Source organism: Sorex araneus, chromosome 5 (genome assembly GCF_027595985.1).
Source record: "Sorex araneus isolate mSorAra2 chromosome 5, mSorAra2.pri, whole genome shotgun sequence".
In the NCBI taxonomy this organism is placed as follows: domain Eukaryota; kingdom Metazoa; phylum Chordata; class Mammalia; order Eulipotyphla; family Soricidae; genus Sorex; species Sorex araneus.
Genome location: NC_073306.1, coordinates 93,936,329 through 93,962,529, shown reverse-complemented (window position 1 = coordinate 93,962,529; position 26,201 = coordinate 93,936,329). Strand labels below are relative to the sequence as shown.

Sequence of the window (26,201 nt, the reverse complement as noted above, 5' to 3'; positions counted from 1 at the left end):
TACCTAATGATTTTGAGAATTGCCTCCTGATCTTACTCTAGTGTGCAAACATGGGAAAGTTACTTAATATTTGTAGGACTTTTTTTTAATAATTAAAATGAAGATAATCAGGGACTAGAGAAATAGTGCAGGGCTGTTTTGCTTATTAGACTCTTGCTTATTAGCAAGTGGGCAATCCTGTTCAATTTCCCACCACATAGTCTCCTAAGCCCTACTAAGGGCAGTTTCCAAGCACTGCCAGGGGTTATCCTTCCTTAGTAATAAAGTTATTGTGAGATTTAAAACTCATTAAAATGTACAAGTGCCTAAAATAGTCTGACATAAAAAAAATACTATATGTGTATCATAACATTAGGGAGAAATGTAATACTCATAAATCAACCATTAACAATAATTTCTATAGGATAATAAATGCTTAATGTAAGGCCTAAGCAAAGTTGAGTACATAGGCTGGGAAAGTATTGGTAAGTAGTAGTAGAAAGACTGAAACTGAAATATTGTCAATAGAAAAAATACTCTTCATGCTGGTCTTATTTGGTAGATTGGGGATTTAATTTGTTATCTTATTTAGTCTACCTTTTCTCTCTTTTTGTTATTACTTCTGCCTCCACTTTCCTTTATTTCCTTTAATCCTCTTCCCTTGATTCATCCTTGTTTTTCTATGTGTGCAATATAAACAAAATTTTAATAATATTATATTTAATAATAATGTTGTACCCTAAGTTATGTTTTTGTATATTTCTTTAAGACCATGGTATCAGAGGAAGAAACATTGAAAAAACTGTACAAGAACAATAATCCACCAACTCCTTATCTTTGTGTCAAAACACCAAAAAAGGTAACTTTTAAATTATATTTTATTTATTTATTGTAAATAAGATATTTTAAACACACCGTGGTTTATAAAGTTGTTTATAATACACTTGTTATAGGCTTTCAAAGTTCTAACACCAATCCCACCACCAAAGTGACCTTCCCTCTACACTGTCCCCATTTACCAAACCACCCTCTAAGCCTTAGCAGGCATACAATCATTTGTTTCATATTGTTGGTTGCATCTTAATGGCTAAAGGAATGATCAAAAATACTTAAAAAAAAGAAAATATGTGAAAATTGTTACATCTCACCACAGAGTTTTTGAGTCCTTGTTTAAGGATTTACTAAGATATTTGTTGCTAATTGAGCTTTCAGTGTTACTGTTTTTATTTGTTGAGGTTAATTGGCTTCTATGCTACTTTCCCATGAAATTTTGTGTGCTCCTACTGTAAGGATGCAGTTTTGTGGTCCAGACACTTTAGGTGATTATGTGATCTATGATCTGGGCCAATAATTTGAAAACACCCCAAAATTCTCAGCCTGGATACTAAGAGTACCTGAAATTTTTCAACATTTGGTGTCTTTGCAGAGAGTATCAGTGAAGTGATGGAGCTGAGCCATTGGTGTGACTGCAGGGGTGGTTTGTGGATACAGCTCCTGGGGCTTCTACAGGGTGGGAATTTGGCCTACACCCCTCATGAGGCACTCTGGAGTTCTCACCCAGGCAGGACCAGCATGTCCATGAATTTTAGCTGTTTAGTTTGTATCTCCTTGGAGAGTCATTCCAGAATAGTAGAGCAGGGCCATGTGGATGAGTCATCATGGTGGTGGCTGTGGGAGGCGGGCTAAATTATACTTTAGAAAACAAATTTCAGAAATCTAGAATTAATTTTGAAAATTAAATATTTTATTTTGCGTCCAGAACTCTTCATCTTTGACAACCCCTGGATCTACTTTGAAGTTTGGAACTATGAGGAAAACGCAGGAGGACCGTTGGGCTGTAATTTCTAAAATGGATAGGAAAAAAAAAATGAAGGAAGCAGAAAAATTATTTGCTTAATTTCAGAAAATCAGTGTGATTAAATGCTATCATAATAAAAAATTTGTAAGTTTTAAAACTTTTTTTTCTACAAAGCCAAACTTTTGAAATTGCTGCTTTTGATATTTGCATAAGCAATTTTTGTTTGTTTGATTTTTGGGCCACATCCGGTGATGCTAAGGGGTTACTCCTCGTTCTGGACTCAGGAATTACTCCTGATGGAGCTCAGGGTACCATATGGGATGCTGGGGATCAAACCTAGTTCTGCCATGTGCCAGGCAATTGTCCTATCCATTGTACTATCGCTCTGGCCCCAACAATTTATTTCTTTCATATATATATACTTTTAATTTTTGCCTAAATGTGAAAAACAAAGGTTACATGAACACCTGTAGCAGTATTTTTAAATAGATTATTGAATTTTTACATTTTCTTGTAAACTTGAAAACTTTCAAATTTATAAAGGTAAAACACTGAATTCTAAGAACACATTATTGAAATTTACTATTAAAATATTTTGGATGAAAACATACATTTTGTTGATTTTATAAGGTCATTTTAATAGCTTATCAAGTTACAAATTATATTTTTATAGTTTTGAGGATATTTTAGTCATGTTTCACAATTTGTGAAACAGTTTTTAAGTTTTTATGTATTTATAAAATTGACAGGAAGTTTTTAGTTGCAGGAAAAGTTACTATACCACTAATTTCCTAAAACATTTAATATTCACTAAGAGAATATTAAGTGCTAAAAGTAAAGCACAGTTTTAGATATTGGAAGTATAGCAGTGGGCAGCAGATAAGACCTCTATTCTTCTAGAACTTATATTTTAGTGAAATCATTTGTCACTTGTATCACTTGTCATCCTGTTGATCTTCGATTTGCTCGAGCGGGTGCCAGTAACGTCTCCATTCGTTCCTGTCATGTGCTAGTGTAACCCAATGGTATCTGCTCACTCCAGGAACACGAAGAGCCTCAAACCTTTCGTTCAGGGTTTTGATGGAGAATTCTGACCATCTTATAGGTGGGCAGCCACGAAGTTTTTTGACGTCCCATGGAATCCACTCAGTAACAGTTCTAGTCCAGTGGTCGTCTCTAAATCGCATTCGTGTCGTCCAGTGTCCCTGATTCTTAATCGTTGATGGAGGTCAGAACTCTGGATTTCTTCTCTCACTTAGAGTGAAACGTGAACTCCTCCAAGCGTAGCTCTTTCAATTCTGCTTTGGGATACCCAAATAGCATTCTCATCCTTTTTTCGTAGGGCCAGGTCTCTGAGGTGTATATTAGTACAGGAAGAAAGGTGGAGTCGAAAAGATGTGCCTGCAGCCGGCAGTTCTTCGTCCTCTTAACCACTTCTTCGACGCTCCTGAAGGCATTCCACACTGCTCTCTTCTTCCTGCACAGTTCTGGCACCAAGTCATTCCTCATGTTGAGTTCTCGACCCAGGTGCACATAGCTGCTGCATTCAGAGATGTTTGTTCCGTTGAGAGCAAAAGGAACGTTAGGGACTAGTTCATTTTTCATGAACATTGTTTTGGTGAGATTCAGTTGCAGTACACCTGCTTGAGCAAATCAAAGATCAACGGGATGATAAGTGATACAATGATACAAGTGACTAATGTTTGATGTTATTAGGACGATGTCATAAGCGAAGCGGAGGTGATGTAGTTGCCGACTATCTATCTTCACTTCCATTCCTTCCCATTCCAGTCGTCGAATGACGTTCTTGAGGGTGGCACTGAGGAGTTGAAATGGTATCACCCTGCTGAACCCCTCTCTTTATGTCAGTGATCACTTCCTTGTAGAATGGCGAGATCCTGGTGGTGAATTTGTAATACAGCTCGTGGAGGATCTTGATGTACTGAGTTTGAACACCCTGTTTGGCTAAGGCTTCAATGACTGCTTCAGTCTCAAAGAATCAAAGGCCTTCTTTAAATCAATGAACGTTAGACAGACTGGCATATTAAACTGTCACGAAACTTCAATGAGCTTGGTCACTGTGTAGAGATGATTGATTGTGCTGAATCGTTTTGGAACCCGGCTTGTTCACATCGTTGTCCTTCGTCTAATGTTCTGCCTATTCTATTCAGGATGACTCGAGTGAACAACTTGTAGGCGACGGACAACAGGCAGATTGGGCAATAGTTGCCAATGTCGTGGATGTCTCCCTACTTGTACAACAGAATGGTCCTACTGGCTTTCCATTGGGACAGAAACTTGCATACAGACAGGCAGTGTGTGAAGAGCCGAGCCAGTGTATTGACGAGTACAGGTGGCAGATTCTTCAGGTGTTCAGGTCTGACCTTGTCTGGACTAGGTGCTGTATGCATCTTTACTGACGAAATGGCGTGTCGATTGTGGAAGGGAAGACGCTGGGAACGACATATCCATCTTGTATAATTTGATATGTGGGCAGGTGGACGTGGCTGTTGAAGAGATCCGAGTAGAAGTCAAGAATAATCCTCTCCCTTCTGGAAGATGTGATAGATCCATCAGGATGTCAGAGGGCAGTCATCTTGGTCTTGTAGTTGGTGAAGGACAGGCGAGCATTGTATATATTTTCCTGGCTTCTGCCACATCGGCCAGCACTGCTGCTCTTCTCTCTTTGAGGTCTTCCTTTATCGCTTCTCTGCAGAGCTTTGCGAGCTTGGACGTTAGCTTGTAATTGCCGGAGACTTGTGCCAAATCATGTTGGTGAATGAGCTCGAGAGTTTCCAAAGACAGGCATCTGTTTGTGGCTTTTCTGCTCTCGGCATTCTTTGTTCAGTCTTGGAATTGCTGAACCAGTCGATTGTATTCATTGTCGATGTTGTCAACAACGGCATCTTCCCACATTGCCGCAGTAGTGCCAAAGAGCTCCCAGTTGGTGGTCATTCTGGGAGTTCTCTTCTTTTTTTTTTTTTTTTTTTTAATTTTTAAAATTTTTATTATATCACCATGTGGAAAGTTACAAAGTTTTCAGGTTTATGTCTCAGTTATACAATATTCAAACACCATCCCTTCACCAGTGCCCCTATTCCACCACCAAAATCCCCAGTATACCCCCCCACCACAGCCCCCCCCCAACTGTGTAACTGATGAATTTCACTTCATTTTCTCTCTACCTTGATTACATTCCATATTGCAAAACAAAACTCACTATTGTTGTTGGAGTTTCCCCCCAAGGAACACAGCTCTACTAAGGAAGCATTTGATAATTGGTTTGTCATTAAAAGATTGTATGTTTTCAGTTTTTAGAAAAGGTCTAAAAGCCACGCGGCCTCGCGGCTCGGATGTGTTCCAGTCCCGCAACCCGGAGCCGTGTTAGTTGCTTCTCAGTATCGCCAGGGCTCCATCCGGAGAAGGTGTGCCAGCTGTACCTCCTCCGTCTGGATCCCTGGTGTTGTTGGCCCGGATTCGGGTCCGGAGCATTTCTCCGGCCGCGTTGCTCACCAGACTGCCTGGCCTCTTCTCTGTTGAAGGTGGGAAGATCTCTTCTTGAACTTAAACTTTGCAGTCCTTTCTCCCTGCTCTGTGAAGTAGAATTTTGCACAAAGGAGACAGTGATCCGATCCTGTTTGGACTTTTGGGACAACAGCGACATCGGCCAGGCAAAACCTTCGATTGAATATGATGTCAGTTTCATTGTGGAATCATCCACCGGGTAACTCCCATGTCCAACGTTTAGATTCGGCCTTCTGGAACTGCGAGTTTCCATGGATGGTCTTGGTCGACATGATGAACAGTCTCTTACCCTGTTCATTCCATTCTAGGCCATGGGTACCAATGTGTAGTTCTTTGGGTGACCTTCTTGGTCCTATCTTGGCATTAAAATCACTGACAATGATCTTGTAGAAGGTGTGGTCTTTATAGAACTTCTCCAGCTCCATGTAGTACTTCTCAATTTCTTCTTCATTCGTAGTTGGATGTTGGTGCATAGACGATGAAAATAGAAACTGCCAGCAGTGAGCCACATCTATTCAAGTGTAGTCATCTGAGTTGGGTTGTTAGGCATTTGAGTTAATCAGTGTTCATGGCCAAGTTCATGTTCACAAGGACACCGACGCCACCAATGCCTCTGTTGTCACATGTTCCAAGGAATAGTTCTTCTCCAGTGTTGAAAATGGCATAATGTGATCGATGCCTTCTCTTTTTGGTCAGACCAATGATGTCTTACTTGATATTCTGTGCTTGCACCATCAGGTCCTCAGTGGATGCTTCCGATGCCAGCGAATGTACGTTGAAAGTACAGACAGTCATTTTAGTCCTTCACTTTGGAAGTCTAGTTCACCCCTGAGATTTTATCAGCCTCTCCTTGCTCATCCTTCTTAATGCCATATTGGGGGCTCTTTTGGTGTGAGGCGAATGAGGCCCATTGTTGTTACTGTCTTTGGCATATCGAATACACCACGAGGAGCTTGCCAGTCTTTGCTGTATGGGCGGGGTACTTTTGGTAGCTTGCCGGGCTCTCTGAGAGGGATGGAGGCTTTTAGGGCGGCCTCCAATCACCCTTACATGTGTTCCCATTGTTGATACCATATTTGAACCCCATCAAATATGGTGCGGAAATTATAGAAAATGGGTATTAAGTGTCCTATGGCTGCGCGTGGTCCAGAAAGTGGCCTGGAGCGTGGTGGTGGCTGGGTAGTGGAGGTCAGCCAATGAGGTATTTATCTGGCGTGGGTAGGGTGGGGCAGCTGGGTTTGATCCCTGAGGCACCGGATATTGGAGGGAGCAGATAGAGGATCTTGTTTCTGGGTCTCATTGAGCCTGGAGTCCAAGGTCACAAAGTTTTAGTGAAATAGACAATAAAAAGAATTAAAACATAGTATGTTAGTTAAGGACAATTGTAAAGGAAAAATAAAATATAAAAGAGTATTAGGGAGTTTGAGGGTTGTTGAAATATTATAAAATTAACTGAAATGACATTTCAATGAAAACCTGAGGGTTATAATAAGCCTGTGACTCCCTGGAGGAGAATATTCCTCGTGGAACAGGAAATACAAACACCCAGAGGTATTCCTAGTATATTCAGGAAGCAGCAAAGAGACAAGTGTGTCTGGAGGATTGTGAGCAAAAGGGCAGAATGGAAGAAAGGTGACAACATTATGGAGTTTGGGTGGGCATATTATGTATAGTCCATTTTAAAGAACTTTGATTTATAAGACTTTAGCTTTACTCTGAATAAGATGTGAAATTATAAATATTTCTGAGCAAAGAAAAGCCATGATCTCCTGGAGAGAGAGTATGGTTGGCAAGATGTTTGCCTTGTATGTTGCTGATCCTAGATTGATTTCTGGCACGACATGTGGTCCCCAAAGCCTGCCAGGTGTCAGTGATCCCGAGTGCAGACCTAGGAGTAAGCTCTGAGTACAACCAGATGTGGACCCCAAAACTAACAACTAAGAAGAAAAGCCATGATCTGACTCACGTTTTAATGTAGGATTTTTTTTTTTCATAACCAGACAGATGGTTCAGTGGGCTTTGTATGTTTTGCATGCAGGAGATCCAGGTTCAATCCCAGTCACTACCAGGAGCACCACCTGAGCACCACCAGGAGTAATTCTCAAGCACAGAGCTGGGGTTAGCCAACAGCAGCTATATGTGGTCCAAACTCTTGCCTTTAAACAAGGAAAGAATTGTTCTGTCTGCTACATTGAGAGCAGATTTTAAAAATGGGGAAAAGATGAAAACAAAACAGATTATGTTAGTAGTAATCCACATGAGAGATGGTAGTGGCTTAAGCAACACAGGCTATCAACTTTAAGAACTTTTGAATCTCTTAAAGATTAGAGGTGGGATGTGATAAATGTTGGATAACATTGGGTTGTCCTTGCTCCTCCCGCAGGGAGCTTAAGGTTTGTTGAGCCACTCCCATAACAGTGCAACTGATTATGCACCCAGTTCCATCAAGCACTAATAATCCTGTATTGCTTTTCTCTTTCCTTTATGTCATTTGCATGGTTTATTTAACAATGTCCTATTTGTGTAGACACAGGAAGATAGTTGATGCTATGCTATGTAACATGGTAGTTAATTGACTCCAAAATAATATTTACTCCTGGGCATCCATATTTACTTGACTCAAGCCTCAGTTGCCCTTAGTTCTAGCACTCCAAGAGCAGGGTCCCAACGAGGGACTGGATGGACCCAGGGCAAGCTGTGAGCTACCCTGGCATCAAAATGGGCCAGGCCAAATGCCATAATACTTAACTATAAGTTTAGAGCATGGTCGTGGACAAACTTTGTCATGACCCAAAAAGAAGTAACTGAGTAAGGACCCTGCTGGGGTTAGGAAGACTAACCTGGCCTGAGGACTGTGGTCTGGAATATATAAAGAGATGTCCACAGGAAGAGTCAACCTTTAAACTTAATATATCTCTTACTGTGTTCATACAAAATGACATTGCTAGAAATATTAGAAGAAGTGCTAGAAATATTATAAGAAGCAAATTTACTGTATCATTGTTCATCGATTTGCTCAAGTGGGCATCATTAACGTCTTCATTTATCCCTGTCGTGTGCTCGTGTAGCCCAATGGTATATGCTTGCTCCAGGAACACGAAGAGCATGTTGTTGTTACTATTTTTGGCATATCAAATACGTCACGGGTAGCTTGCCAGGCTCTGCCGTGCTGGAAAATAAATAAATAAATAAATAAATAAAGAGGTCACACAGCCGCTAATGCAGCTGCATACTCTAGGAAAAATTGTGTTGCTCTCTTCCGGGAGCTTTGTTTTATAATCTCTAGAACTTGGCTATTGGTGAGATTACATGGTGTGGGGGGAGGCAGTTTGTGGGTGTGACTGACAAGCTACTGGAAAACTGGGGATCTGGATGGAGGAGGCCCAATCCTGATCCAAGCAGGCTTAGAGATCTCAGCCACGGGTCCCGCATACCTGAGTTCCTCTGTTTTGGTTCCTTCATGGATGAGGCTCATCCGACCGTGTGGAGAGTGGCCCTGAGCATGGCTGTGGCTGGGTTCTGGAGGTTTTTGGCTGCCGGGGCTCTGCTTGGTGTAGGGAGGGAAACTCAAGCCGCCCCCCTCCCATGGGGCCCCGGTGAAGACCACCTGGCATGGGGGCAGGAGATTTTGCCATAAAATATTTTCTTAAAATGTAAACCAGAGGGACTGGAGTGATATCACAGTGGGTAGGGCATTTGCCTGGCACGTGGTCAACCCAGATTCGATTCCCAGTATCCTATATGGTCCCCTAGCACCGCCAAGAGTAATTCCTGAGTGCAGAGCCAGGAGTAATTACCCCTGTACATCACTGGGTGTGATCCAAAAGCAAAAAATTAATGTAAACCAGAGAGGCGAGGTGCACAATGGATAGTACAGCGGGGAGGTTTACCTTGCACACGGTAGACCCATAAGGTCCATCCAAGCACTGCCAGGAGTAACCCTGAAGTAATGGCAGGTGTGGCACAAAAACTAGAAATGAAAGTGTAACCTCTAGGGGTCAGAGCAATAGTATAGTGAGCAGGGCACTTGCCGACATGGGTTCAATCTTCAGCACCCATTATGGTCCCTTGAACCCTGTCACGAGTGATTCCTGAGTGCAGAGCCAGGAGTCAGCCCTGAGCACCGTCAGGTGCGGCTCAAAACAGAAAAAAATAGAACCCACAAACAAAAACTTCCACGCCCCAGCTAGTGCCCATTTGTCACAGGCATACCAGGCCCCCTCTCTGGGCACCACATGGTGCCCCCAGCCACCACCAGGCATGCCCCCTGCAACAAAAGGCAAGTTTTTTCAGCTCCAGGATAGAGCGTTTGTCTTGGATGGATGAGGACCTGGGTTTGATCCTGGCCCCACAAAGGAAAGAGAAGTGCTGATAGGCTGGGTTTTGTCCCCGGGCTCACCCAGACACACATGCACACACTCACACAAATACATTATGTATTCACTCCCAGGAGTGATTCCTGAGTACAGAGCCAGTAGTAACCCCTGAATATCGCTAGTTGTGGCAAAAAAAAAAAAATCTCAGGATAAGCAACTCTGCCATCCACTGGATGATTCAAGCCTTAAAGCTTTCAGCTCTGTGCTGGCCTCTGTCTGCTCCAGCAAAACCATCTACCAACTCCTCTCTGCTTCCATTTCTCAGCCTTTATCTGAGACATGGGCAACAAATTTCATCTGTTTGGAGCCTGACTACATTTTTTTGCAAGCAGGGTCTGGGGAATAAAACGAGGAGAGGGGGGTATTTTCAATGACAATAACCCTTTCCTGGCTTAATGCAAAGCTCTGAATAACTTTGGAAATCCTCCCCAGTAGCATTCATTCAAGGGCAGCAAACAATTGGCTGAGGTAGATTTATATTATAATTTAGTTTTAAATTCTGAAGGGGGCACTCGAGAGATAGTACATAAGGTAACTGGCTGACCCGGATTCTATCTCAGCACCCCATATAATTCCGCAGAGTTTCCCCCAGAAGTGATCCCTGACTACAAAGCCAGGAGCAAGCCCTGAGCACCACTGGGTGCACCCCCCCCTTCCCCACCCTTCACACCAACAGCCTGGAGTACATGCTTTGAATACAGCCCAGATCTGGTTCCCAAGCACTCCATGGTCCCAAGTATCTACAGAAGGGACCCCTGAGCACAGAGCTGGGAGTAGCTCTGAACACCTGTACATGTGGCCCATAAAGGAAAAAAATCATTGGGGGCCTGATAATAGTACAACAGATAGGGGACTTGCCTTGCAAGCGACTGACTCAGGTCAGTCCCTGACACCTCATATAGTCCTCTGAGCACCACCAGGAGTAATTTCTGAGTGCAGAGCCAGGAATAACCCCTGAACACCACCAGATGTGGCCCCCACCCCTCCAATAATGAATTTTCAAAAATTTTTGTTTTTGAACCCCACCCAGTGATGTTCAGGGCTTACTCCTGGCTGTGCACTCAGGAATCATTTCTGGTGGTGCTCTGGGGAAGGGAACATGAGATGTCGAGGATTGAGCACAAGATCAGCTGTGTGCAAGGCAAGCACTTTCCTTATAGTACTATTGCTCTAAACCTTAGATTTTCACTCCTGGTTCTGTACTCAGGAATTACTCCTGAAGGTGCTCAGGGAACCATATGGGATGCCGGGAATCGAACCTGGGTCAGGAATGTGGAAGGCAAGTGCCTGCTTGCTGTACTGTCTCTCCAGCCCCCGGAAGTCAGACAGTCAGACTTGCTTTGCACGCAGGTAAGCCCAGTTGAATCCTGAGCATGGCATATAGTTCCTTGAGCACTGACAGGCCTGATCCCTCAGCACCAGGGCCAAGAGTAATCTGAGAACAGCTAGACGTGGCCACAAACCATAAAAACCAAACAAGGGCAGAGAGATAGTACAATGAGCATGGCACTGGCCTCAAAAGCGGCTGACCTATGGGGCTGGAGCAATAGCACAGTGGGTAGGGAATTTGCCTTGCATGTGGCCGATGCAGGTTCGATTCCCAACATCCCATATGGTCCCCTGAGCACCGCCAGGAGTAATTCCTGAGTGCAGAGCCAGGAGCAACCCCTGAGCATTGTCAGGTGTGGCCCCAAAAGGCAAACAGATAAGTAAATGTACAAGGGCAGAGAGATAGTACAGTGGGTATGATGTCAGTGGACCCCACAGGTGGCTCGCATCAGTCGGGAGGAGAGAAAGATGGTCACTTCCCACTTCACCTCTGCTACCTGGGATCTGCTGGGAAAGTCTGAGATGAGCCCCCTGCTCAGCATGGGCCTGAGCCCCACCAGCTCTACCAGGTGGCTGTCAGGCCACACCTGACAGCTGCTTGGTCTTCTTGAAACGGGATTTGATCCCCGCCACCCGATTTCTCAGGAAGCCACAGACTCAGGCTAGAGCGAGGATTTTCTCTTTGCAGGAAAGGAGAGGCCAGTTCCAGGCCTTACCCAGGGTTTTCGTCTTGCTCGCAGAAAAGAATTTCAGGAGTAGACAAGCAGAGAAATAAAACAAGTAAAGCAAATCTATTATGACTATTTAAGTAGATTACTATCTGAGGAAAGAAGAAAGCAATACACCCTGGATGGAATCCCGCCCTTGAGTGGATCTCCTAGATTAATTGGACTAATCTCCTTAAATGAGATTTTGTCCTTGAGTTAATCTCCCAAAGGAGTGGCTTTACTTCTTTTTGTTGTTATGATAATTTTCAACCCCACCTTTGTATCCCCACCCTTCATGATTTCTATATAACTATGCTGTCAGGGGTAAAAGGGGACTAGATTCTGGGAAGAAGAAAGTGACGAGATGTTGGACAGGAGATGTTGAAGACATTGAAGACTAGATGTTGGGGATGAGGATGTTGGGACTAGATGCTGAAGACTAGATGCTGAGGATGAGATGTTGAAGATGTTGGGGACTAGATGCTGAAGACTAGACGGTAAGGACTAGATGCTGAGGATGAGAAGGTCGATGATGGGACTTTTTTTTTTTTTAATTTTTATTTTATCACCATGTGGAAAGTTACAAAGTTCTCAGGTTTATGTCCCAGTTATACAATATTCAAACACCATCCCTTCACCAGTGCCCATATTCCACCACCAAAATCCCCAGTATAGCCCCCGCCGCCCACCCCCAACTGTATAACTGATGAATTTCACTTCATTTTCTCTTTACCTTGATTACGTTCCATATTTCAACACAAAACTCACTATTGTTGGAGTTTCCCCTCAAGAAAGACAGCCCTACTAAGGAAGCATTTGATAATTAGTTTTCCATTAAAAGATTGTATGTTTTCAGTTTTTAGAAATAGTCGCGCAGCTGCTAATGGATCCCCGATGTTGCTGGCCTGGTTTCGGGTCCGGAGCATTGTCTGGCCGCGTTGCTCACCAAAATGCCTGTCTTCTTCTCTGTTGAATGTGGCAAGATGGTGCTGAGGGTGGGTCGAGGGCGTGACTTCCGGCGGCCGGGGCCACTTGGAGGCTGGGCTGGCGCCGCCCCACTCCAGTGCCCCGCTGCGGTTCGGATGTGACCATCCTCGGGAGGCGACTCTTGGCCACTGAACGCTAGAGTCCTGTGCCTGAACGGGCCCAAGCACCCTCTTTTTTTTTTTTTTTTTTTTGCTTTTTGGGTCACACCCAGCGATGCACAGGGGTTACTCCTGGCTCTGCACTCAGGAATTACTCCTGGCGGTGCTCAGGGGACCATATGGGATGCTGGGAATCGAACCCGGGTCGGCTGTGTGCAAGGCAAAGGCCCTACCCGCTGTGCTATCACTCCAGCCCCAAGCACCCTCTTTTCTTATTGAAACTTACAATAAGACAGAGATCACCTCAGGCAGGAGCAGTAGTATAGCAGGTAGGACTTTTGCCTTGCACACAGCTAGCAGACCACGAGTCAGTCCCTAGCATACCAGAGTATGTTCATACCTAACTTTGAGGTAAAACTATGATCGATTTCTCAGGATATTTTGAAAAAGGGTTATGTGACCAAACCAAAATTATTTTCTGAGTCTATTATTATAAAAAGAAGAGCAGAGTATCTCTAGTCCTGGCAATTCACCTCCTTTGTTCTTCATCTTCCCAAAGTTAAAATTTCAGTATGTTTATTTTTGTCTTTCCTCACTGGAATATAAACTTGATAAAGCTACATTTTTGTTTATTGATGTATCTGAGTGCCTAGAACAATATCTGGTACATGATAGGTACTCAGAATTTGTTGAATAAGAAAACCTTATATATACATCATATTAAGGATTCTTAAAATAATTGAAACTTAACCAAAATATTTATTGTATGCTTTAAAATAAGATCAAATACTGTAAATTTGAAAATTGTGACATTAATAGTTATAGTAGCCTATATTTGTCTCTTTAGCTTTGATTTAATTATTTTTAATGTAGAAGTACTGCTATTTATTCAGCCATTGATTAAGCTGATTGAATTGGATATGAACTCCACATTACTTTTTATTCAGAATGTTAATTTTATTTTTTAAAAATTTTTTAATCACCATGAGATAGTTACAAACTTTTACTGTTTCAGTTTCAGTAATACAATGATCAATCACCCAACCTTCCACCAGTGCACATCTTCCACCACCAAGAACTCCAGTATTCCCTCCCATCACACCCCTCCCCCTGCCTCTGTGGTAGACAGTCTTCCCCCATACTCTTCTTATTGCTTGTTATGAATAGCATAAGATGTGCGGCCATGAGAGTGACCACATGCTCCTGGAATTCTAAAATTTAAATAATTAGGGTCTGGAGAAATCTCTGCAGTGAGCTGCTTGGTTGTGTGTCTTTGTATCATGGCCGTTAAGGAGCTTAAGTAGCAGCTGGAGGCAGTTTATGTGTGTGACCTCCAGGGTCCCATGGGGATTGGGGATGAGAGGGACTGACCCACCTCCTATCCCTTGAGGCCTGGAGTTTGCTGTCACTGAACCCGTGTACCTGCACTTCTCATTGGGTTCTGGAAGCTGGCAGCCGCCAGGGTTTTTTAGGAGGCAGGTGGATTGATGACGCCTTACCCCCATCTGAGGCACCCTTGTGAAGTCGGCCTGGCTTAGTCCAGAAGCATCTCTGCAATGAGCTGCTCTGTTCGGAGATTCTTTTGCATGTCTCTGGATCATGGCCCTTGTTTCCATCTTTTCCAGAGAAATAAACTATTGGCATATGCCCTGCAGGGCGTACTCACTCACCCACAGAGCATCGAACCGCTGGCCCTAACTGCAGTTTTTAATCGCTCTCAAGATTTATAGATCTCTGAAATAGGGCCAATAAATGAGCTTGTATAGCTGAGCTGGAGGTGATTTGTGGGAGTGGATCCCACATACCTAACTTTTGCTGTTTAATTTCTTGGTAAACTTGGCCCCAAGTTGTTGGGTTCCAGCCAGAGGCACAGTGGCAATTTTGGGATATTAGGACGTCTGAAGGCACCATTAAGCTGCTGATGTACTTGCCCCGCAGGTACAGGTCGACTCTTTAGCTTTTAGAGTTGGTTCTAACAATCAGGTTCAGAAGAAAACTTGACAAAGTCTAAGGTTTTTGCTCATATAATTTCTGAAAAATGCACCAGAGCAAAAAAAATAATTATGTTCAGAAGAAGGGGTGGGGCAAGATGGTGGATTAACAGCATTCTGAGATTCAGGATTCTCTTTCCCACAGGCACAACCAAAAAGCATAGAGCATTATTTACAATAGCCAGTAGCTGGAAGCAGCACAATGTCCACAGCATATGAGTAGATAAAGAAATGGTGGTAGATATACACAACAGAATAGTATACTCAGCTTTGAGATAAGATAAAATCTTGCTATTCACTGTAACTTGAATGTAATCAGAGGAAGTCATGCTAACTGAAGTGAGTTGGAAAAATAAAAATAGCAGATTCCTCACTCAATTGTAGAGTGTGAAAAAACAAAGCAAGGGTTTAGACAATCCCCAGTGGAAACAACTCTGCCATATATATAGTCAGCAGAACTGGGATCTGGTAAAGTGCCTGCCTTACACAGCTGACTCAGATTCAAGTCCCAGCACTGTATGGTCCCTCAAGCCCCACCAGGAGTGACTCCTGAGCACAGATCCAGGAGTCAGGAGTAAGCCCTGAACACTGACAGGACCCAAAATCCAAAAAAATAAAAAACCAAAATGAGCATTTATTCTGGAGTTTCTGCTTTTGAAAAAGAATAGGGAATTTGAAGAATAGCATACCTAGAAGAAAAGAACAGAAATCATCAGAAAGGGTAGGAAAGTCCACAACGCAGTCTCACAGGCAGTACTGGGCAGGGCCCAAGGCCCCAAGTTCTACTTGGGTCAGTTGCACTCGCCCTTAAGGACTTACTCCCTCTGCATGTGGCCAGTCTCTGGGAATTTAATCAAAGAGGGGTATTTCTTAATCCAGGTATGGAAAATGGAGGCGCTTTCCTCAGGAGAACAGCACAGCTCTGGGTAACATGTATCTGTTGGTGAAAGGGGTACAGACCTAACTGAAGAACTAAACATTTCTTGAATCTCAAACCAGCAAGAGGAGCTAGAAGTAAATGTAGTCTCTGTAAAAGAACAGGCTGCCAGTCGCCTTTGCTAGGTTCTTGGCTTGTGTAGTAGTACTAGTATGGATGGAGGCCATACTTGTGAAGGAAAGCCTGATTCTTGTCCTTATTTTGTAAATATAAGTCTGATTCCTACACAGGGAAGCCCGGTTCCCATTCCCACTTTTGTTCACCTCTGTAAAACTACCTGTCAGGGGAAGCCTGATTCCCATTCCTCCTTTTGTTCATCATGATACCACCCTGACATTTTATCTTCCATATCACCTGTCCTGTGTGATATGACCTACTTACAGCTTCAGCCTGAGTTTCCAGTGTAGACCACACTCCTACTGGGCGAGATACCCTGTATAAGTGCTCAGTCTTTAGAGGCAACCCCGCTGGGCCCACGCTGGTGCTAAACAAATTTGATTTTTTCTTGTTCCTCTGAGTGTGTGTGGGTTTTTTGTTTGTTTGGGGGACACACCTGGCTCTGTGCTCAAGGATCACTCATGGTCATGCTTAGGGGATTATATATGGTGTCAGGGATTGAACCCAGGTCAGCCATGTACAAGACAAACCCCTACCTGCTATACTATCTACTTGACCCTTGAATGTGTATCTTTGTCTCTTTCCTCTGCAGGCTATTCTGCAACATACTACTTAAAATTAAATAAAGGCAGAGCCAGAGCAATTTTGCAGTGTGAACACCACCAGTTGTGGCCCCAAAACAAAAAAGAGCCAAACCCCCCACTCCAGAAAAGTCCTGGGTGTCTTTGCTTGCCTCCAGCTCTCTTATGCTGTCCCCAAAACTACCATCTATTCAGGTGAGCATGCCAACAAACCAGGCACCCATGGGAGTCAGCCTGGAGTCCAGGAGGAATGTGAGCACCCCAACCTGAAGCCCCAGCTCAACCTCTGCCCCTGAGAAGTCCTGGGTTTCAGTGCCTTCCAGTAGCTTCCCAGTGACATGCCCAGTGCTGCCCAGAAGTCTGTAAAAGACTGACTTCACCCTCCACTGTCCACATACTGAAATTGGAGAATTTTACTCTAACTTCACAATGAAGGTACCAATATCTCCACCAAAGCCAAGGATCCTAGTTTACCCCTTAGTGCCTTTAGGAGCTAAATCAGCAAGAGCATCCTGACAGGACTGAAGTACGAAAATTCACCCCAGATAATAACAGACGTGGAGAAACTGCATAAAAGCCAACAAGTCCAAGGAGTGAAGATAATAGCCCAGAAGACTATCAGCTCCAAAAATGAGCTCTATAACCTCTCAGAAAAGACTTAGCGGACAGCACGACACAAATGTTTAATGAGCTCAGAGAAACAATGGTAACAAGAAAGAATGAGAGCAGAAATGAGAAAACTACAAGCAGAAGTGACAGAACTGATAGAATTGTAGTGTTCCCATCCAGGAGCCTGGAAAACCATTGAAGTGGATGCAGAATTGCAGGGTGTGTGCAGGAGGGTTCCTGAGAAGAGAGGTAGCTGTGATGAGAGGCTCCACTGCTGGATCAAAGACCGTGCTAACATCAAACAAACATCAACTACTCCAAATTCTTCCCCTTGACAACCATCCTAGCAACGAACTGGTGGAACAATTTGGGAAAAGTATAAAGTGACTTGGCAGAGGAAGTGGCATGCACTTCCACCACCACCCATGCTGTCTTCATGTTGCCTGAACACATGCCACCCACATCTGCCCTTGTGAGTTTTGAACTTTCATACTTCAACACTGGAATGTGTGCTGGCTCTCTCTGCCCCGGAGAAGCCTGTGTTCTTCCTTGAGCACATGCCTTAGCCTACCTTTTCCCTTCCCTATTTACTTATCTAATAAACTTGTTATATGTCACAATGTCTCCTCCTGAAATTCTTTTCTGTGAGGGAAAGGCAACAACTCCCACAAGCCTGGGTAAGATTAGGACTGATTAATTCATTACTCCATCCTGAGTCCACGGCTCCTGAGAGCTCGGGTGGCAGGGACCATCTCCTGCACTGTGTACAAGTGGAATCCAGGCACAGCTTGATGCTGCCTCTTGGGGCTGATGGGCTGTGCACATGTGTGCCATGTTGGGGCTCATAGTAGACTTTTATCAATCCGAATTTGGGACATAATAGGAGTGATCAAGCATATAAAAAGGTGGAAATCCAAGCAGAAGAGAAAGCTATATAATGAATGAGATTAAAATAGAAGTAACAGACCATGGGTATTTTATACAAGATGCTATTTGTTATGTTGTAAAATCGAACTTTTGGGGGGTTTGGAAACTAGAATAGAATTTAATCAAAGAAAGCAATATCCAATTATTTAAAGTACAGCGTTTTAAATTTTGCAAGAGGGTGAAAATATCTTCCTGTCCCCCATTTTCCAAGTTGAAGATTTTTGTTTCAGACCATTAAGAGTAAATTGGGCCATTTAAGTGCATTAACTAATGGCCATGATCCAGAGTCTCACAAATGAATCTTGGAACCCAGCAGTTCACTGTAAGGATGGCTCCAGGCCATCTGCAGGGCTAATTCATGGGGCACCTCAGATGGGAGCAGATGTCCTCTCTCTCTCTCTCTCTCTCTCTCTCTCTCTCTCTCTCTCTCTCTCTTCTCTCTCTCTCTCTCTCTCTCTCTCTCTCTCTCTCTCTCTCTCTCTCTCTCTCTCTCTCTCTCTCTCTCTCTCTCTCTCTCTCTCTCTCTCTGCCTGTATCAGATGAACCCTGGCAGCCCCTAACCTCCAATCACCACCATCCTTGTGGCCAATCTTCACAGGCCCATCCTGGGCCTCCTATGCTAGAGAATAAATCCACTGAAAAACCCAGGTATGTGGGACCATATGATTGTGGGACCAGTGACTGAAAACACCAGGCCTCAAGGGTTCGGGACTCGGGACACTCCTTCCCATCTCCCTGCTCTTCCAGGGTCCTGACTGTAAAGTCCACCAACTCCCTCTGGGTCCCATTTAAGCACATTAACAGCCATGATCCAGAGATTCACAAATAAATCTCGGAACCCAGCAGCTCGCTGCAAGGATGGCTCCGGACCCCAATTATATTAATTTTTAGAATCCCAGGAGGGTGGGGCTTCTTTAACGGCTGCAATATCTCATACTATTTTTTCTTTTTGTTTTTAGCTGAATCACTGTAAAATAGACCCTTATAGACATCTTGTACTATTCATAACAATCAATACAAAATAATCTTGTATCTGCCTGTGAGGCAGGCTTGAGTGGTGGTGGTAAACTTGGAAATAATGGTGGTGGGAAGGTGTAATGGTGGTGGGATTGTTGTTGAAATATTGAATGTAATCAATCAAATAAAATTAAATTTTTAAAAAGTAAATTGGAACAGAGTGGAGCTATTGTAGCTCTTTAGTCCTAACAAAGACAGGAAAATGTCTTAGACTGAGGCTTATGTTCCAGACTTTTGGATTAGATCTAATACCTTTTCTAAAATAAATATCCATAACTTTATTATTTTAGCAGTAATAAAATATCTTTTGCCTCATGTACATGTAAATTAATGATGTCAAAGAGCAATTTGCGTTGGTTGATATAAAGGGTAGAAATAAATTATTCATACTTCAGGCAACCTAAATTCACTATAATTAATAGTACACAGGCTGTAGTAATACAGCATGAACTTTAATCAGTGGCAAGTCAACTGTTAGAAATAGGAAATGGCAAACAGGAGACAGATAAGACAATGTCGCTTAAAGTTAAAAATATCTTAGAGATGAGAGCTGTAGAGTAATAAAAAGATAATTTGTCTTCAACAAGTAAGTATGAAATCTATAAAAGCAATAAAAATCAAAAGAAAAGTGTAGATTTAAAATGTATTTTCATTTCTGGGCACATACACATAACTGACACCCAAACCTCAGTATGATCATATAAAAAAACTCAGTGCTCTCTTTTCATTTTCATGTGCTTTAACATGTTCTCTTCACGGAGATCAGGCTTCTTCTTGCCAAATCACTCTCTCCTAGGGAAACTTGACAAGGACTTCAACTGTGTCTTTCCCTATGTGAGAGAGACATAGCTGTTGTTTGGTTAAATGCATTTTTTGTTTGGTCTTGGTGCTGTACTTGATACTGCACGCAGTAGCTACATCTGGGCCAGTGCTTGGGGATCACTCCCAGTGGTGCTCAGGAGACCCTGTGCCAGGGATCAAACTCCAGCCTCCTGCATGTGCTCTAGTCCATTGAGCTTCCCCTCTGGTTCCTAGTTAGTGATATTTTATACATGTACGTTACATGGATTTGCTGATGATGTTAATTTACAAAATAAGACATTATGTATATTTTTCAGAGTCTTGCTTTGTACTTAGTAACACACAAATGTCATTTAACTCATGGTATAGTTCGAAGTTATTGTTTTATATGTGTTTTATTCTGTCACACCTGGCTATGCTCAAGGGTTACTCCTGACAGGGCTCAGCAGACCATTTGGGGTACTAAGGATTGAATCTGGGTCAGCCATAAATAAGAAAGGCACCTTACCTACTGTACTGTATCTCTCTTCTGAAAGAACACGGTAGAAACTTTTATGATTCCCCTTGTCCAGTTTCTCCTCTCCTTTCAAGCAGCTGAGAAGATCGCACTTCACCATCCACCTTGGTGAAAATATATGATAAATTCTGGCCAACGGATTTTAGGTGAAATCTATTTGCTTTGTGCCAGATCATTTGATTAAAGGTATAAGACCCTCAACCATACCTTTTCTCCAGCTGTAGCACATTGCTGATTTGATGATGAATTTATCCTAGGTCTGTGCAATGCTCCCTTTAATACTTTGTGGCATTTGAATAAGAAGTTAAGACTCTAATGTTACACTAAGTTGTTGTTGTTGACATAACCTGCTGTATAATAATTGTATTGTGGAATTTTTCTTTGTTTCCAGTTCTATGTGCCAGAACAATGTTGATATTAGTGCTTTTAAACCTATGGTCTTTCCCCCCACCCTGTGTCAGGGATCAAACCCATGGCCTTACAGATGCAAGCAAATGCTTTACTGCCTTGCAACATCCCTGGCAACATTTTTTATTTGAAAAATTGTTTTTGGACCAGTTGGCAGTGCCCAGGAATTACTACAGGTTCTGTGCTCAAGGGGTTGGCTGCAACTCTGACTTGATCCCTGGCATCACATATGAGTACTGCTAGGCATCACTCTTGAGTACAGAATCAGGAATAGTCGTTGAGCACTGACAGCTATAGTCTAACACTTATCCCATCATTCTTCACTAAGTAAGACAACTACCAGCTGGTTTTACTCATATGTGGAATATAAAAATATAAATCCAGGGCCGGAGATTGTCTTGCACGTATTAACCTGGGTTTGATCCCCAGCATCCCATACAGTTCTGTTCCCTACAAGGAATGATCCCTGAGCACAGAGCCAGGAGTAAGTCCTGAGAACCACCAGGTGAAAAATTGAAAAACAAAACAAAAACCACATCAAACTGGCAAAACACAACAAAATATAACTCGTAGACTGTGCAAAATATGGTGGTTACTGGGATTGAAGGAATGAGCGTAAGGAATGTGGGAGAAGTGGATCTTCCAAAGAAGCACATGTCATAGGTGGTTCATGAAGGTGAGTCTCTTTTGAGTCCTGGCTGTCTCTCCTCATGTTGTGCATAATGGGAAGTGGGGAACAAGGAAGGCAGTAGCATTGGGAGCAAATGCTACAGACCCACTGTGGCCTCCTCGGAGAAGTGCTCAGAGGGGATGTTCAGACTGGCAAAATCTCCCCTGAGAATCTACACCCATGGATGTTAGTGCCCCCTCTACACCTGAGCTCTGCTTGATCTCCGGGGTCTGGGAACTGGTCCCAGCCACTCGTAAGGGAGTGGTTTGAAGCCTTAGTTTGAAGCAAGTCTGTTCTTTGCAGGAAAAAGTATAGTCAGTCCTGAGTTCTGCCCAGATTTCCCAGTCTGTGGTCTACCCTTGCAGAAAAGAATTTTAGGAAGGAGATGAATAGCGAAGTAAAGTAACTCTGTTCTGGAAATCCAAGAGGGAGCGAGTACAAGCAATGCATTCCAGAAGAGCACTCCAAAGAGGAGAGAGCAGAAAGTATACAGACACATTCAGAAGACGAGATGCAGGAGAATCTCAAGATAAGGGATATATTGTTTAATTAATTTGGCTACTCTTCAGATTCCTCCATTGTGGATATTTTGATTCCATTTCCTTAAGAACCTATATTCAATATAGTTATAATTAAAATATGCTTAAGATGTGTTTTATGACCCAGAATATAAGCATGTCCCATGTGTTCTGTGCATTTGTGAGTAATGTACACATTGCTTTTGGCGGGTGTGATGTTCTATATATGTCAAGTAAGACAAGAGGGTCTACTGGATTGATAGTTTCCTCTATTTTTTCTAATATTTTTCTTTTATTTACTTATTTATTGTAAGTCAATACACCCAGTAGTTTTCAAGTCTTATTCGTGGCTCTGTGCTCAGGATTTACTCCTGTCCTTGCTCAGGTATGTGGTATGAACCGTATGTGGTACCAGGGATTGAACTCAAGTTGGGCAAGTGCATAGCCAGCACTTTTCCACTGTGTTATCTCTCTAGTCTAGAATTTACATAAACCAAGAAAAACATGTTAACTTTTTCAGCTGTAGTTTTAGATTAAATTTTTATTCTTTTATTCCATTTATAGTTTGCATTTAATATAACTTAATTTTATTTTGAGGCACATAAGTAATATGCTATTTTGGTTTTGGTTAAATTATCTTTTAATCATTATAAAACTCCATTTTTCTAATTAAGAAAAATTTGGGGGGAGAGTTTTGGGCCACACCTGAAGTGCTCAGGACTATACCTGGGTTTGTGCTCAGGAGTGACCCTGACAATCTTGGGGCACCATATGTGGTGCCCAGGATTGAATCTGGGTTTGCTAAAGCAGTTGCATGAAGACAGGTACTCCTATATTATCTCTCTGGCCCCCACAATAAAACATTTTGAAGGAAACAGTGCTATGACATCTAATACATCCATGAGGCTGTGCAAGCACCACCTTAATGTAGTTCTAAAACATTTTCATTACTCTAAAAGAAAAGCTCTGGGGGCTGCAGTGCCACCAGCAGGTCAACCTGTACCCCCAGGGCAAGTGCATCTGCAGCCTGATAGTGCCTTCAGGCTTCCTGACATCCCAAAATTGCTTCTGTGTCTCTGGCTGGACCCCAGCAACTCAGGACCAAATTTCCCGAGAAATTAAATGCCCAAAGTTAGGTATGTGGGAGCCAAGCCCACAAACCACCTCCAGCTCAGCTATACAAACTCATTTATCAACCTTGTCTCAGAGACCCATAAATAAATCTTGAAAGAGATCATTAAATGGCTCTAGGATGAAATACAACAATCTTCACACACACATGGTGGTGGGAAGGTGCATGGTGGTGTGATTAGAGTTTAAATATTACATGTAAAGAATAATTGTAAACAACTTCATAAAAATAAAATTAAATTAAAAGTTAAAAAAAGAAAGATCAAAAGCAGCAGTTAATCTTAGACCCATGCATGGCTGAAAAGACCAGGGTAAATTGGAGGAGGACAGGTCAGCCTGGTGCCCACCGAAGCAGAACTCTGGCAGTCACTTGCTCCAACAATCCAACATCTTGGGATGGAGCTCACCAAGATATAATCTGCTGAAAATTCAGGTATGCGGGTTTTGTGACTGAAATCTCCAGTCCGAGTAGGGATGGGCTACCCCCTCACCTCCCTGTACTTCCAGAAGTCTCAGCAGTCACATCCACACCTCGAAGCAGCCACACAATTAAAAAAGCTACTTCAGCCTTACCTTCCTGATAAAAATACTGAAGTCCCTGAAAAAACACAATGACCTCTTAGTACCTGTATTGCAAACCATAATTCACAGAGAGAGAGAGAGAGAGAGAGAGAGAGAGAGAGAGAGAGAGAGAGAGAGAGAGAGAGAGAGAGAGAAGAAAAGTGCCTGCTATAGAGGCAGGGGGCTGTTCGGGGATGTGTGGGGACATGGGGGACATTGGTGGTGGGAAATGTACACTGGTGGAGGGATGAGTGTTGGATCATTGTATGACTGAAAACCAATCATGAACAGATTTGTAAAGGTATCACGGATATTCAATAAAAGATTAAAATAAAATAAAAAAGAGTAATGTGGAGTTCATGGCCACTTCAGTCACCTTAATCAGTGGCAGAATAAATCTGTTTTCTGTTCCTATAGATTTACGTATTCCATATATTTCAAGTAAATAGAAACATACTAAATGTGATCCATTATATCCAGCTTTTTTCATTTCGGTTGATTTTTATGTACATGTAGTGAAGGAAATTAACTATATTATTAATTTATTATTTCTCGGCTACCACAATTTGGTAGCAAATCTTTTATTGATTTTTGCATAGAAAATCTGGCAAACATACAATAATAGATATACTACACAAACATTAGTGAAATTGAAATAATCTTTGATAAGGTTGGTAACATATTGGTTAGTTTGGGGAAGTTGTTACAACTGTTATTGTGAGTACAGTTAATTCTGCTCATATTATTTAGCTAGAAGAAACAATATCTAGTTACTGATATCTAGTTATATAAAGTAACAAGAATAGAATAAAAGATCTTATATTAAGGGATAGAGAAGCAAGTTTTGTTTTACAGAACAGGAAAACTTGATACTATTCTGACTTTTGCACTATTACACTGTGAATTGTATTACATAAGATACTAATAATTCTGATTAACTTTTATGCATCACCTTAATTTCAAAAACTTTTGAAAAAGATGGAAAAATCTTGTGTCAGTTTATACAGATCTAGGATAGGAGGAGCTTCAGAGCTACACAAAAGAAGGGAAATCGACATTGGTTTAATTTTATACATACTAAGCCAATTACATCTCCAGTAGGGAGTTTCAGGATAATAAAATGAACAGTGTATAAATTAGATCCAATTCTACTTGCTATTAATTATCTGTATTATTTTATGATTAAATCACTAATAGGAGTTTAATAAGCAAATTTTATTTTAAGTGGCAGACTATTCTGATGTGACTTCTCAGCTCAGACTTCACGTGGTCAGTGCCAGCAGTGCTCGGGGGACCATGTGATGCTGAAGATCAAATATAGGATTTTGCATGCAATCCATTATTGCACTACACTAGCCCTGTGAGCTATTTTTGATCTTTGAGCTATTTTTCTGGCTCTAAACCTTATTTTTTCTAATATCTGCTTAGGTCCTCTTATAAATTAGAAAAGTATCCACTACTTGAAGGAAGAAGAATAAATCTGATTCATATTCCAAGACCATATCTGAGAATTCATATTCTGAGATTTTGGGTAATATTTTTTTCTTTGAAAATAAGTTAAGTTTCTAATGCAATAAAAAAAGATATCAGGAAATTTGGATTTCAGCAAAAATTGCCTGTAACCATGTATGGGATATAAGCTAACCTCTCCACATACATAGTTATGAACTCCCGGAGTAGCATCTGTATTTCTACTTCTTTATTATTCAGTAAACATTTGTTGCACACCTATTATATGTGATAAGTTGATTTGAATTCTGAATATACAGTGACAAAGTCCTCCACTTAGGATTCTTGGACTCTAGTTGGAAGGTGACAAATAGAATAAAAATGGAATATGAATGTTAGACGCAGTAGGGTAAAAGTGACAATCTGCACAGTAGATTTTTGTGGCAAGGGAGGACTTGAAAAAAGCTGATTCACTGTGAATTGCAAAGTTACAAAAATATTTATGACTGATTTTCAGGTGTATATTGTTCCAACACCCATCCCCTGATCAGTGCCCGTAGGAATACTTTTCTGAGAAAAAAAATATTGTAAGCTGAGATGGTGAGAATACCTTTGGTTATTTGATGGATGAAATCTTTATATTGAACAAATAACAAAAGCAAAATTCCAGGCACAAGAACAAGCTTAGCATGTTAAATAGAATATAGGAAATAAAAAGCAGAGTGAAAAAATGGTATATAATGAAGTGGAAAAATAGTCAATTTTTTCCTCTTTATTGGATTCAAAGACTTTGTGGAGGTGTAATTTATGTATTATAAAACACATATGCTAGTTTTCTAAGGCTGCCATCAAGAGCGCCATAAGCAGGGGCTTATGCAACAGTTTTGTCTGCTGTGTAATATTTTTCTGTGACAATTTAAAAAAATTTTTTTAATTATTTAAAAAATTATAAAGTAGTTCACAATATTTGATTACATTTAATATTCAAACACCAGTCCCACCACCATGACACTTTCCCACCACCATAGTTTGGATGTTTCCGTCCCAAACCCCAATCCCTGCCACAAAGCAGAACTGAAATAATGTATTTTGTATTGTTATGAAAAACTGCTGAAAAAGCTACAAAAAGTATCCTTAGAGTAAAGAATATGAAGATCAGGTGCCATTA

General features: G+C 41.9%; 2 protein-coding genes across 5 annotated transcripts in view; both read left to right on the top strand.

Annotated features, from left to right (window-relative positions):
* The window catches only part of SYCP1 (synaptonemal complex protein 1), a 121,138-nt gene extending 103,496 nt beyond the window's left edge, over positions 1 to 17,642 (top strand). Inside the window, exons 30-32 of the mRNA XM_004616287.2 lie at positions 749 to 838; positions 1,739 to 1,921; positions 16,437 to 17,642. Coding sequence (XP_004616344.2) covers positions 749 to 838; positions 1,739 to 1,876 — 228 coding nt within the window. The 3' untranslated portion in view covers positions 1,877 to 1,921; positions 16,437 to 17,642. The remainder of the gene's footprint in view (positions 1 to 748; positions 839 to 1,738; positions 1,922 to 16,436) is intronic.
* The window catches only part of TSHB (thyroid stimulating hormone subunit beta), a 39,068-nt gene that overhangs the window by 1,429 nt on the left and 11,438 nt on the right, over positions 1 to 26,201 (top strand). For 3 of the 4 annotated variants that reach the window (XM_055139345.1, XM_055139344.1, XM_055139343.1), the window contains exon 2: positions 749 to 838. The gene's annotated coding sequence lies outside the window, so the exon portion shown is untranslated. Of the gene's footprint in view, positions 1 to 748; positions 839 to 1,790; positions 1,922 to 26,201 lie in introns of those variants that run through there. The other variant, XM_004616286.2, reaches the window with a different exon arrangement.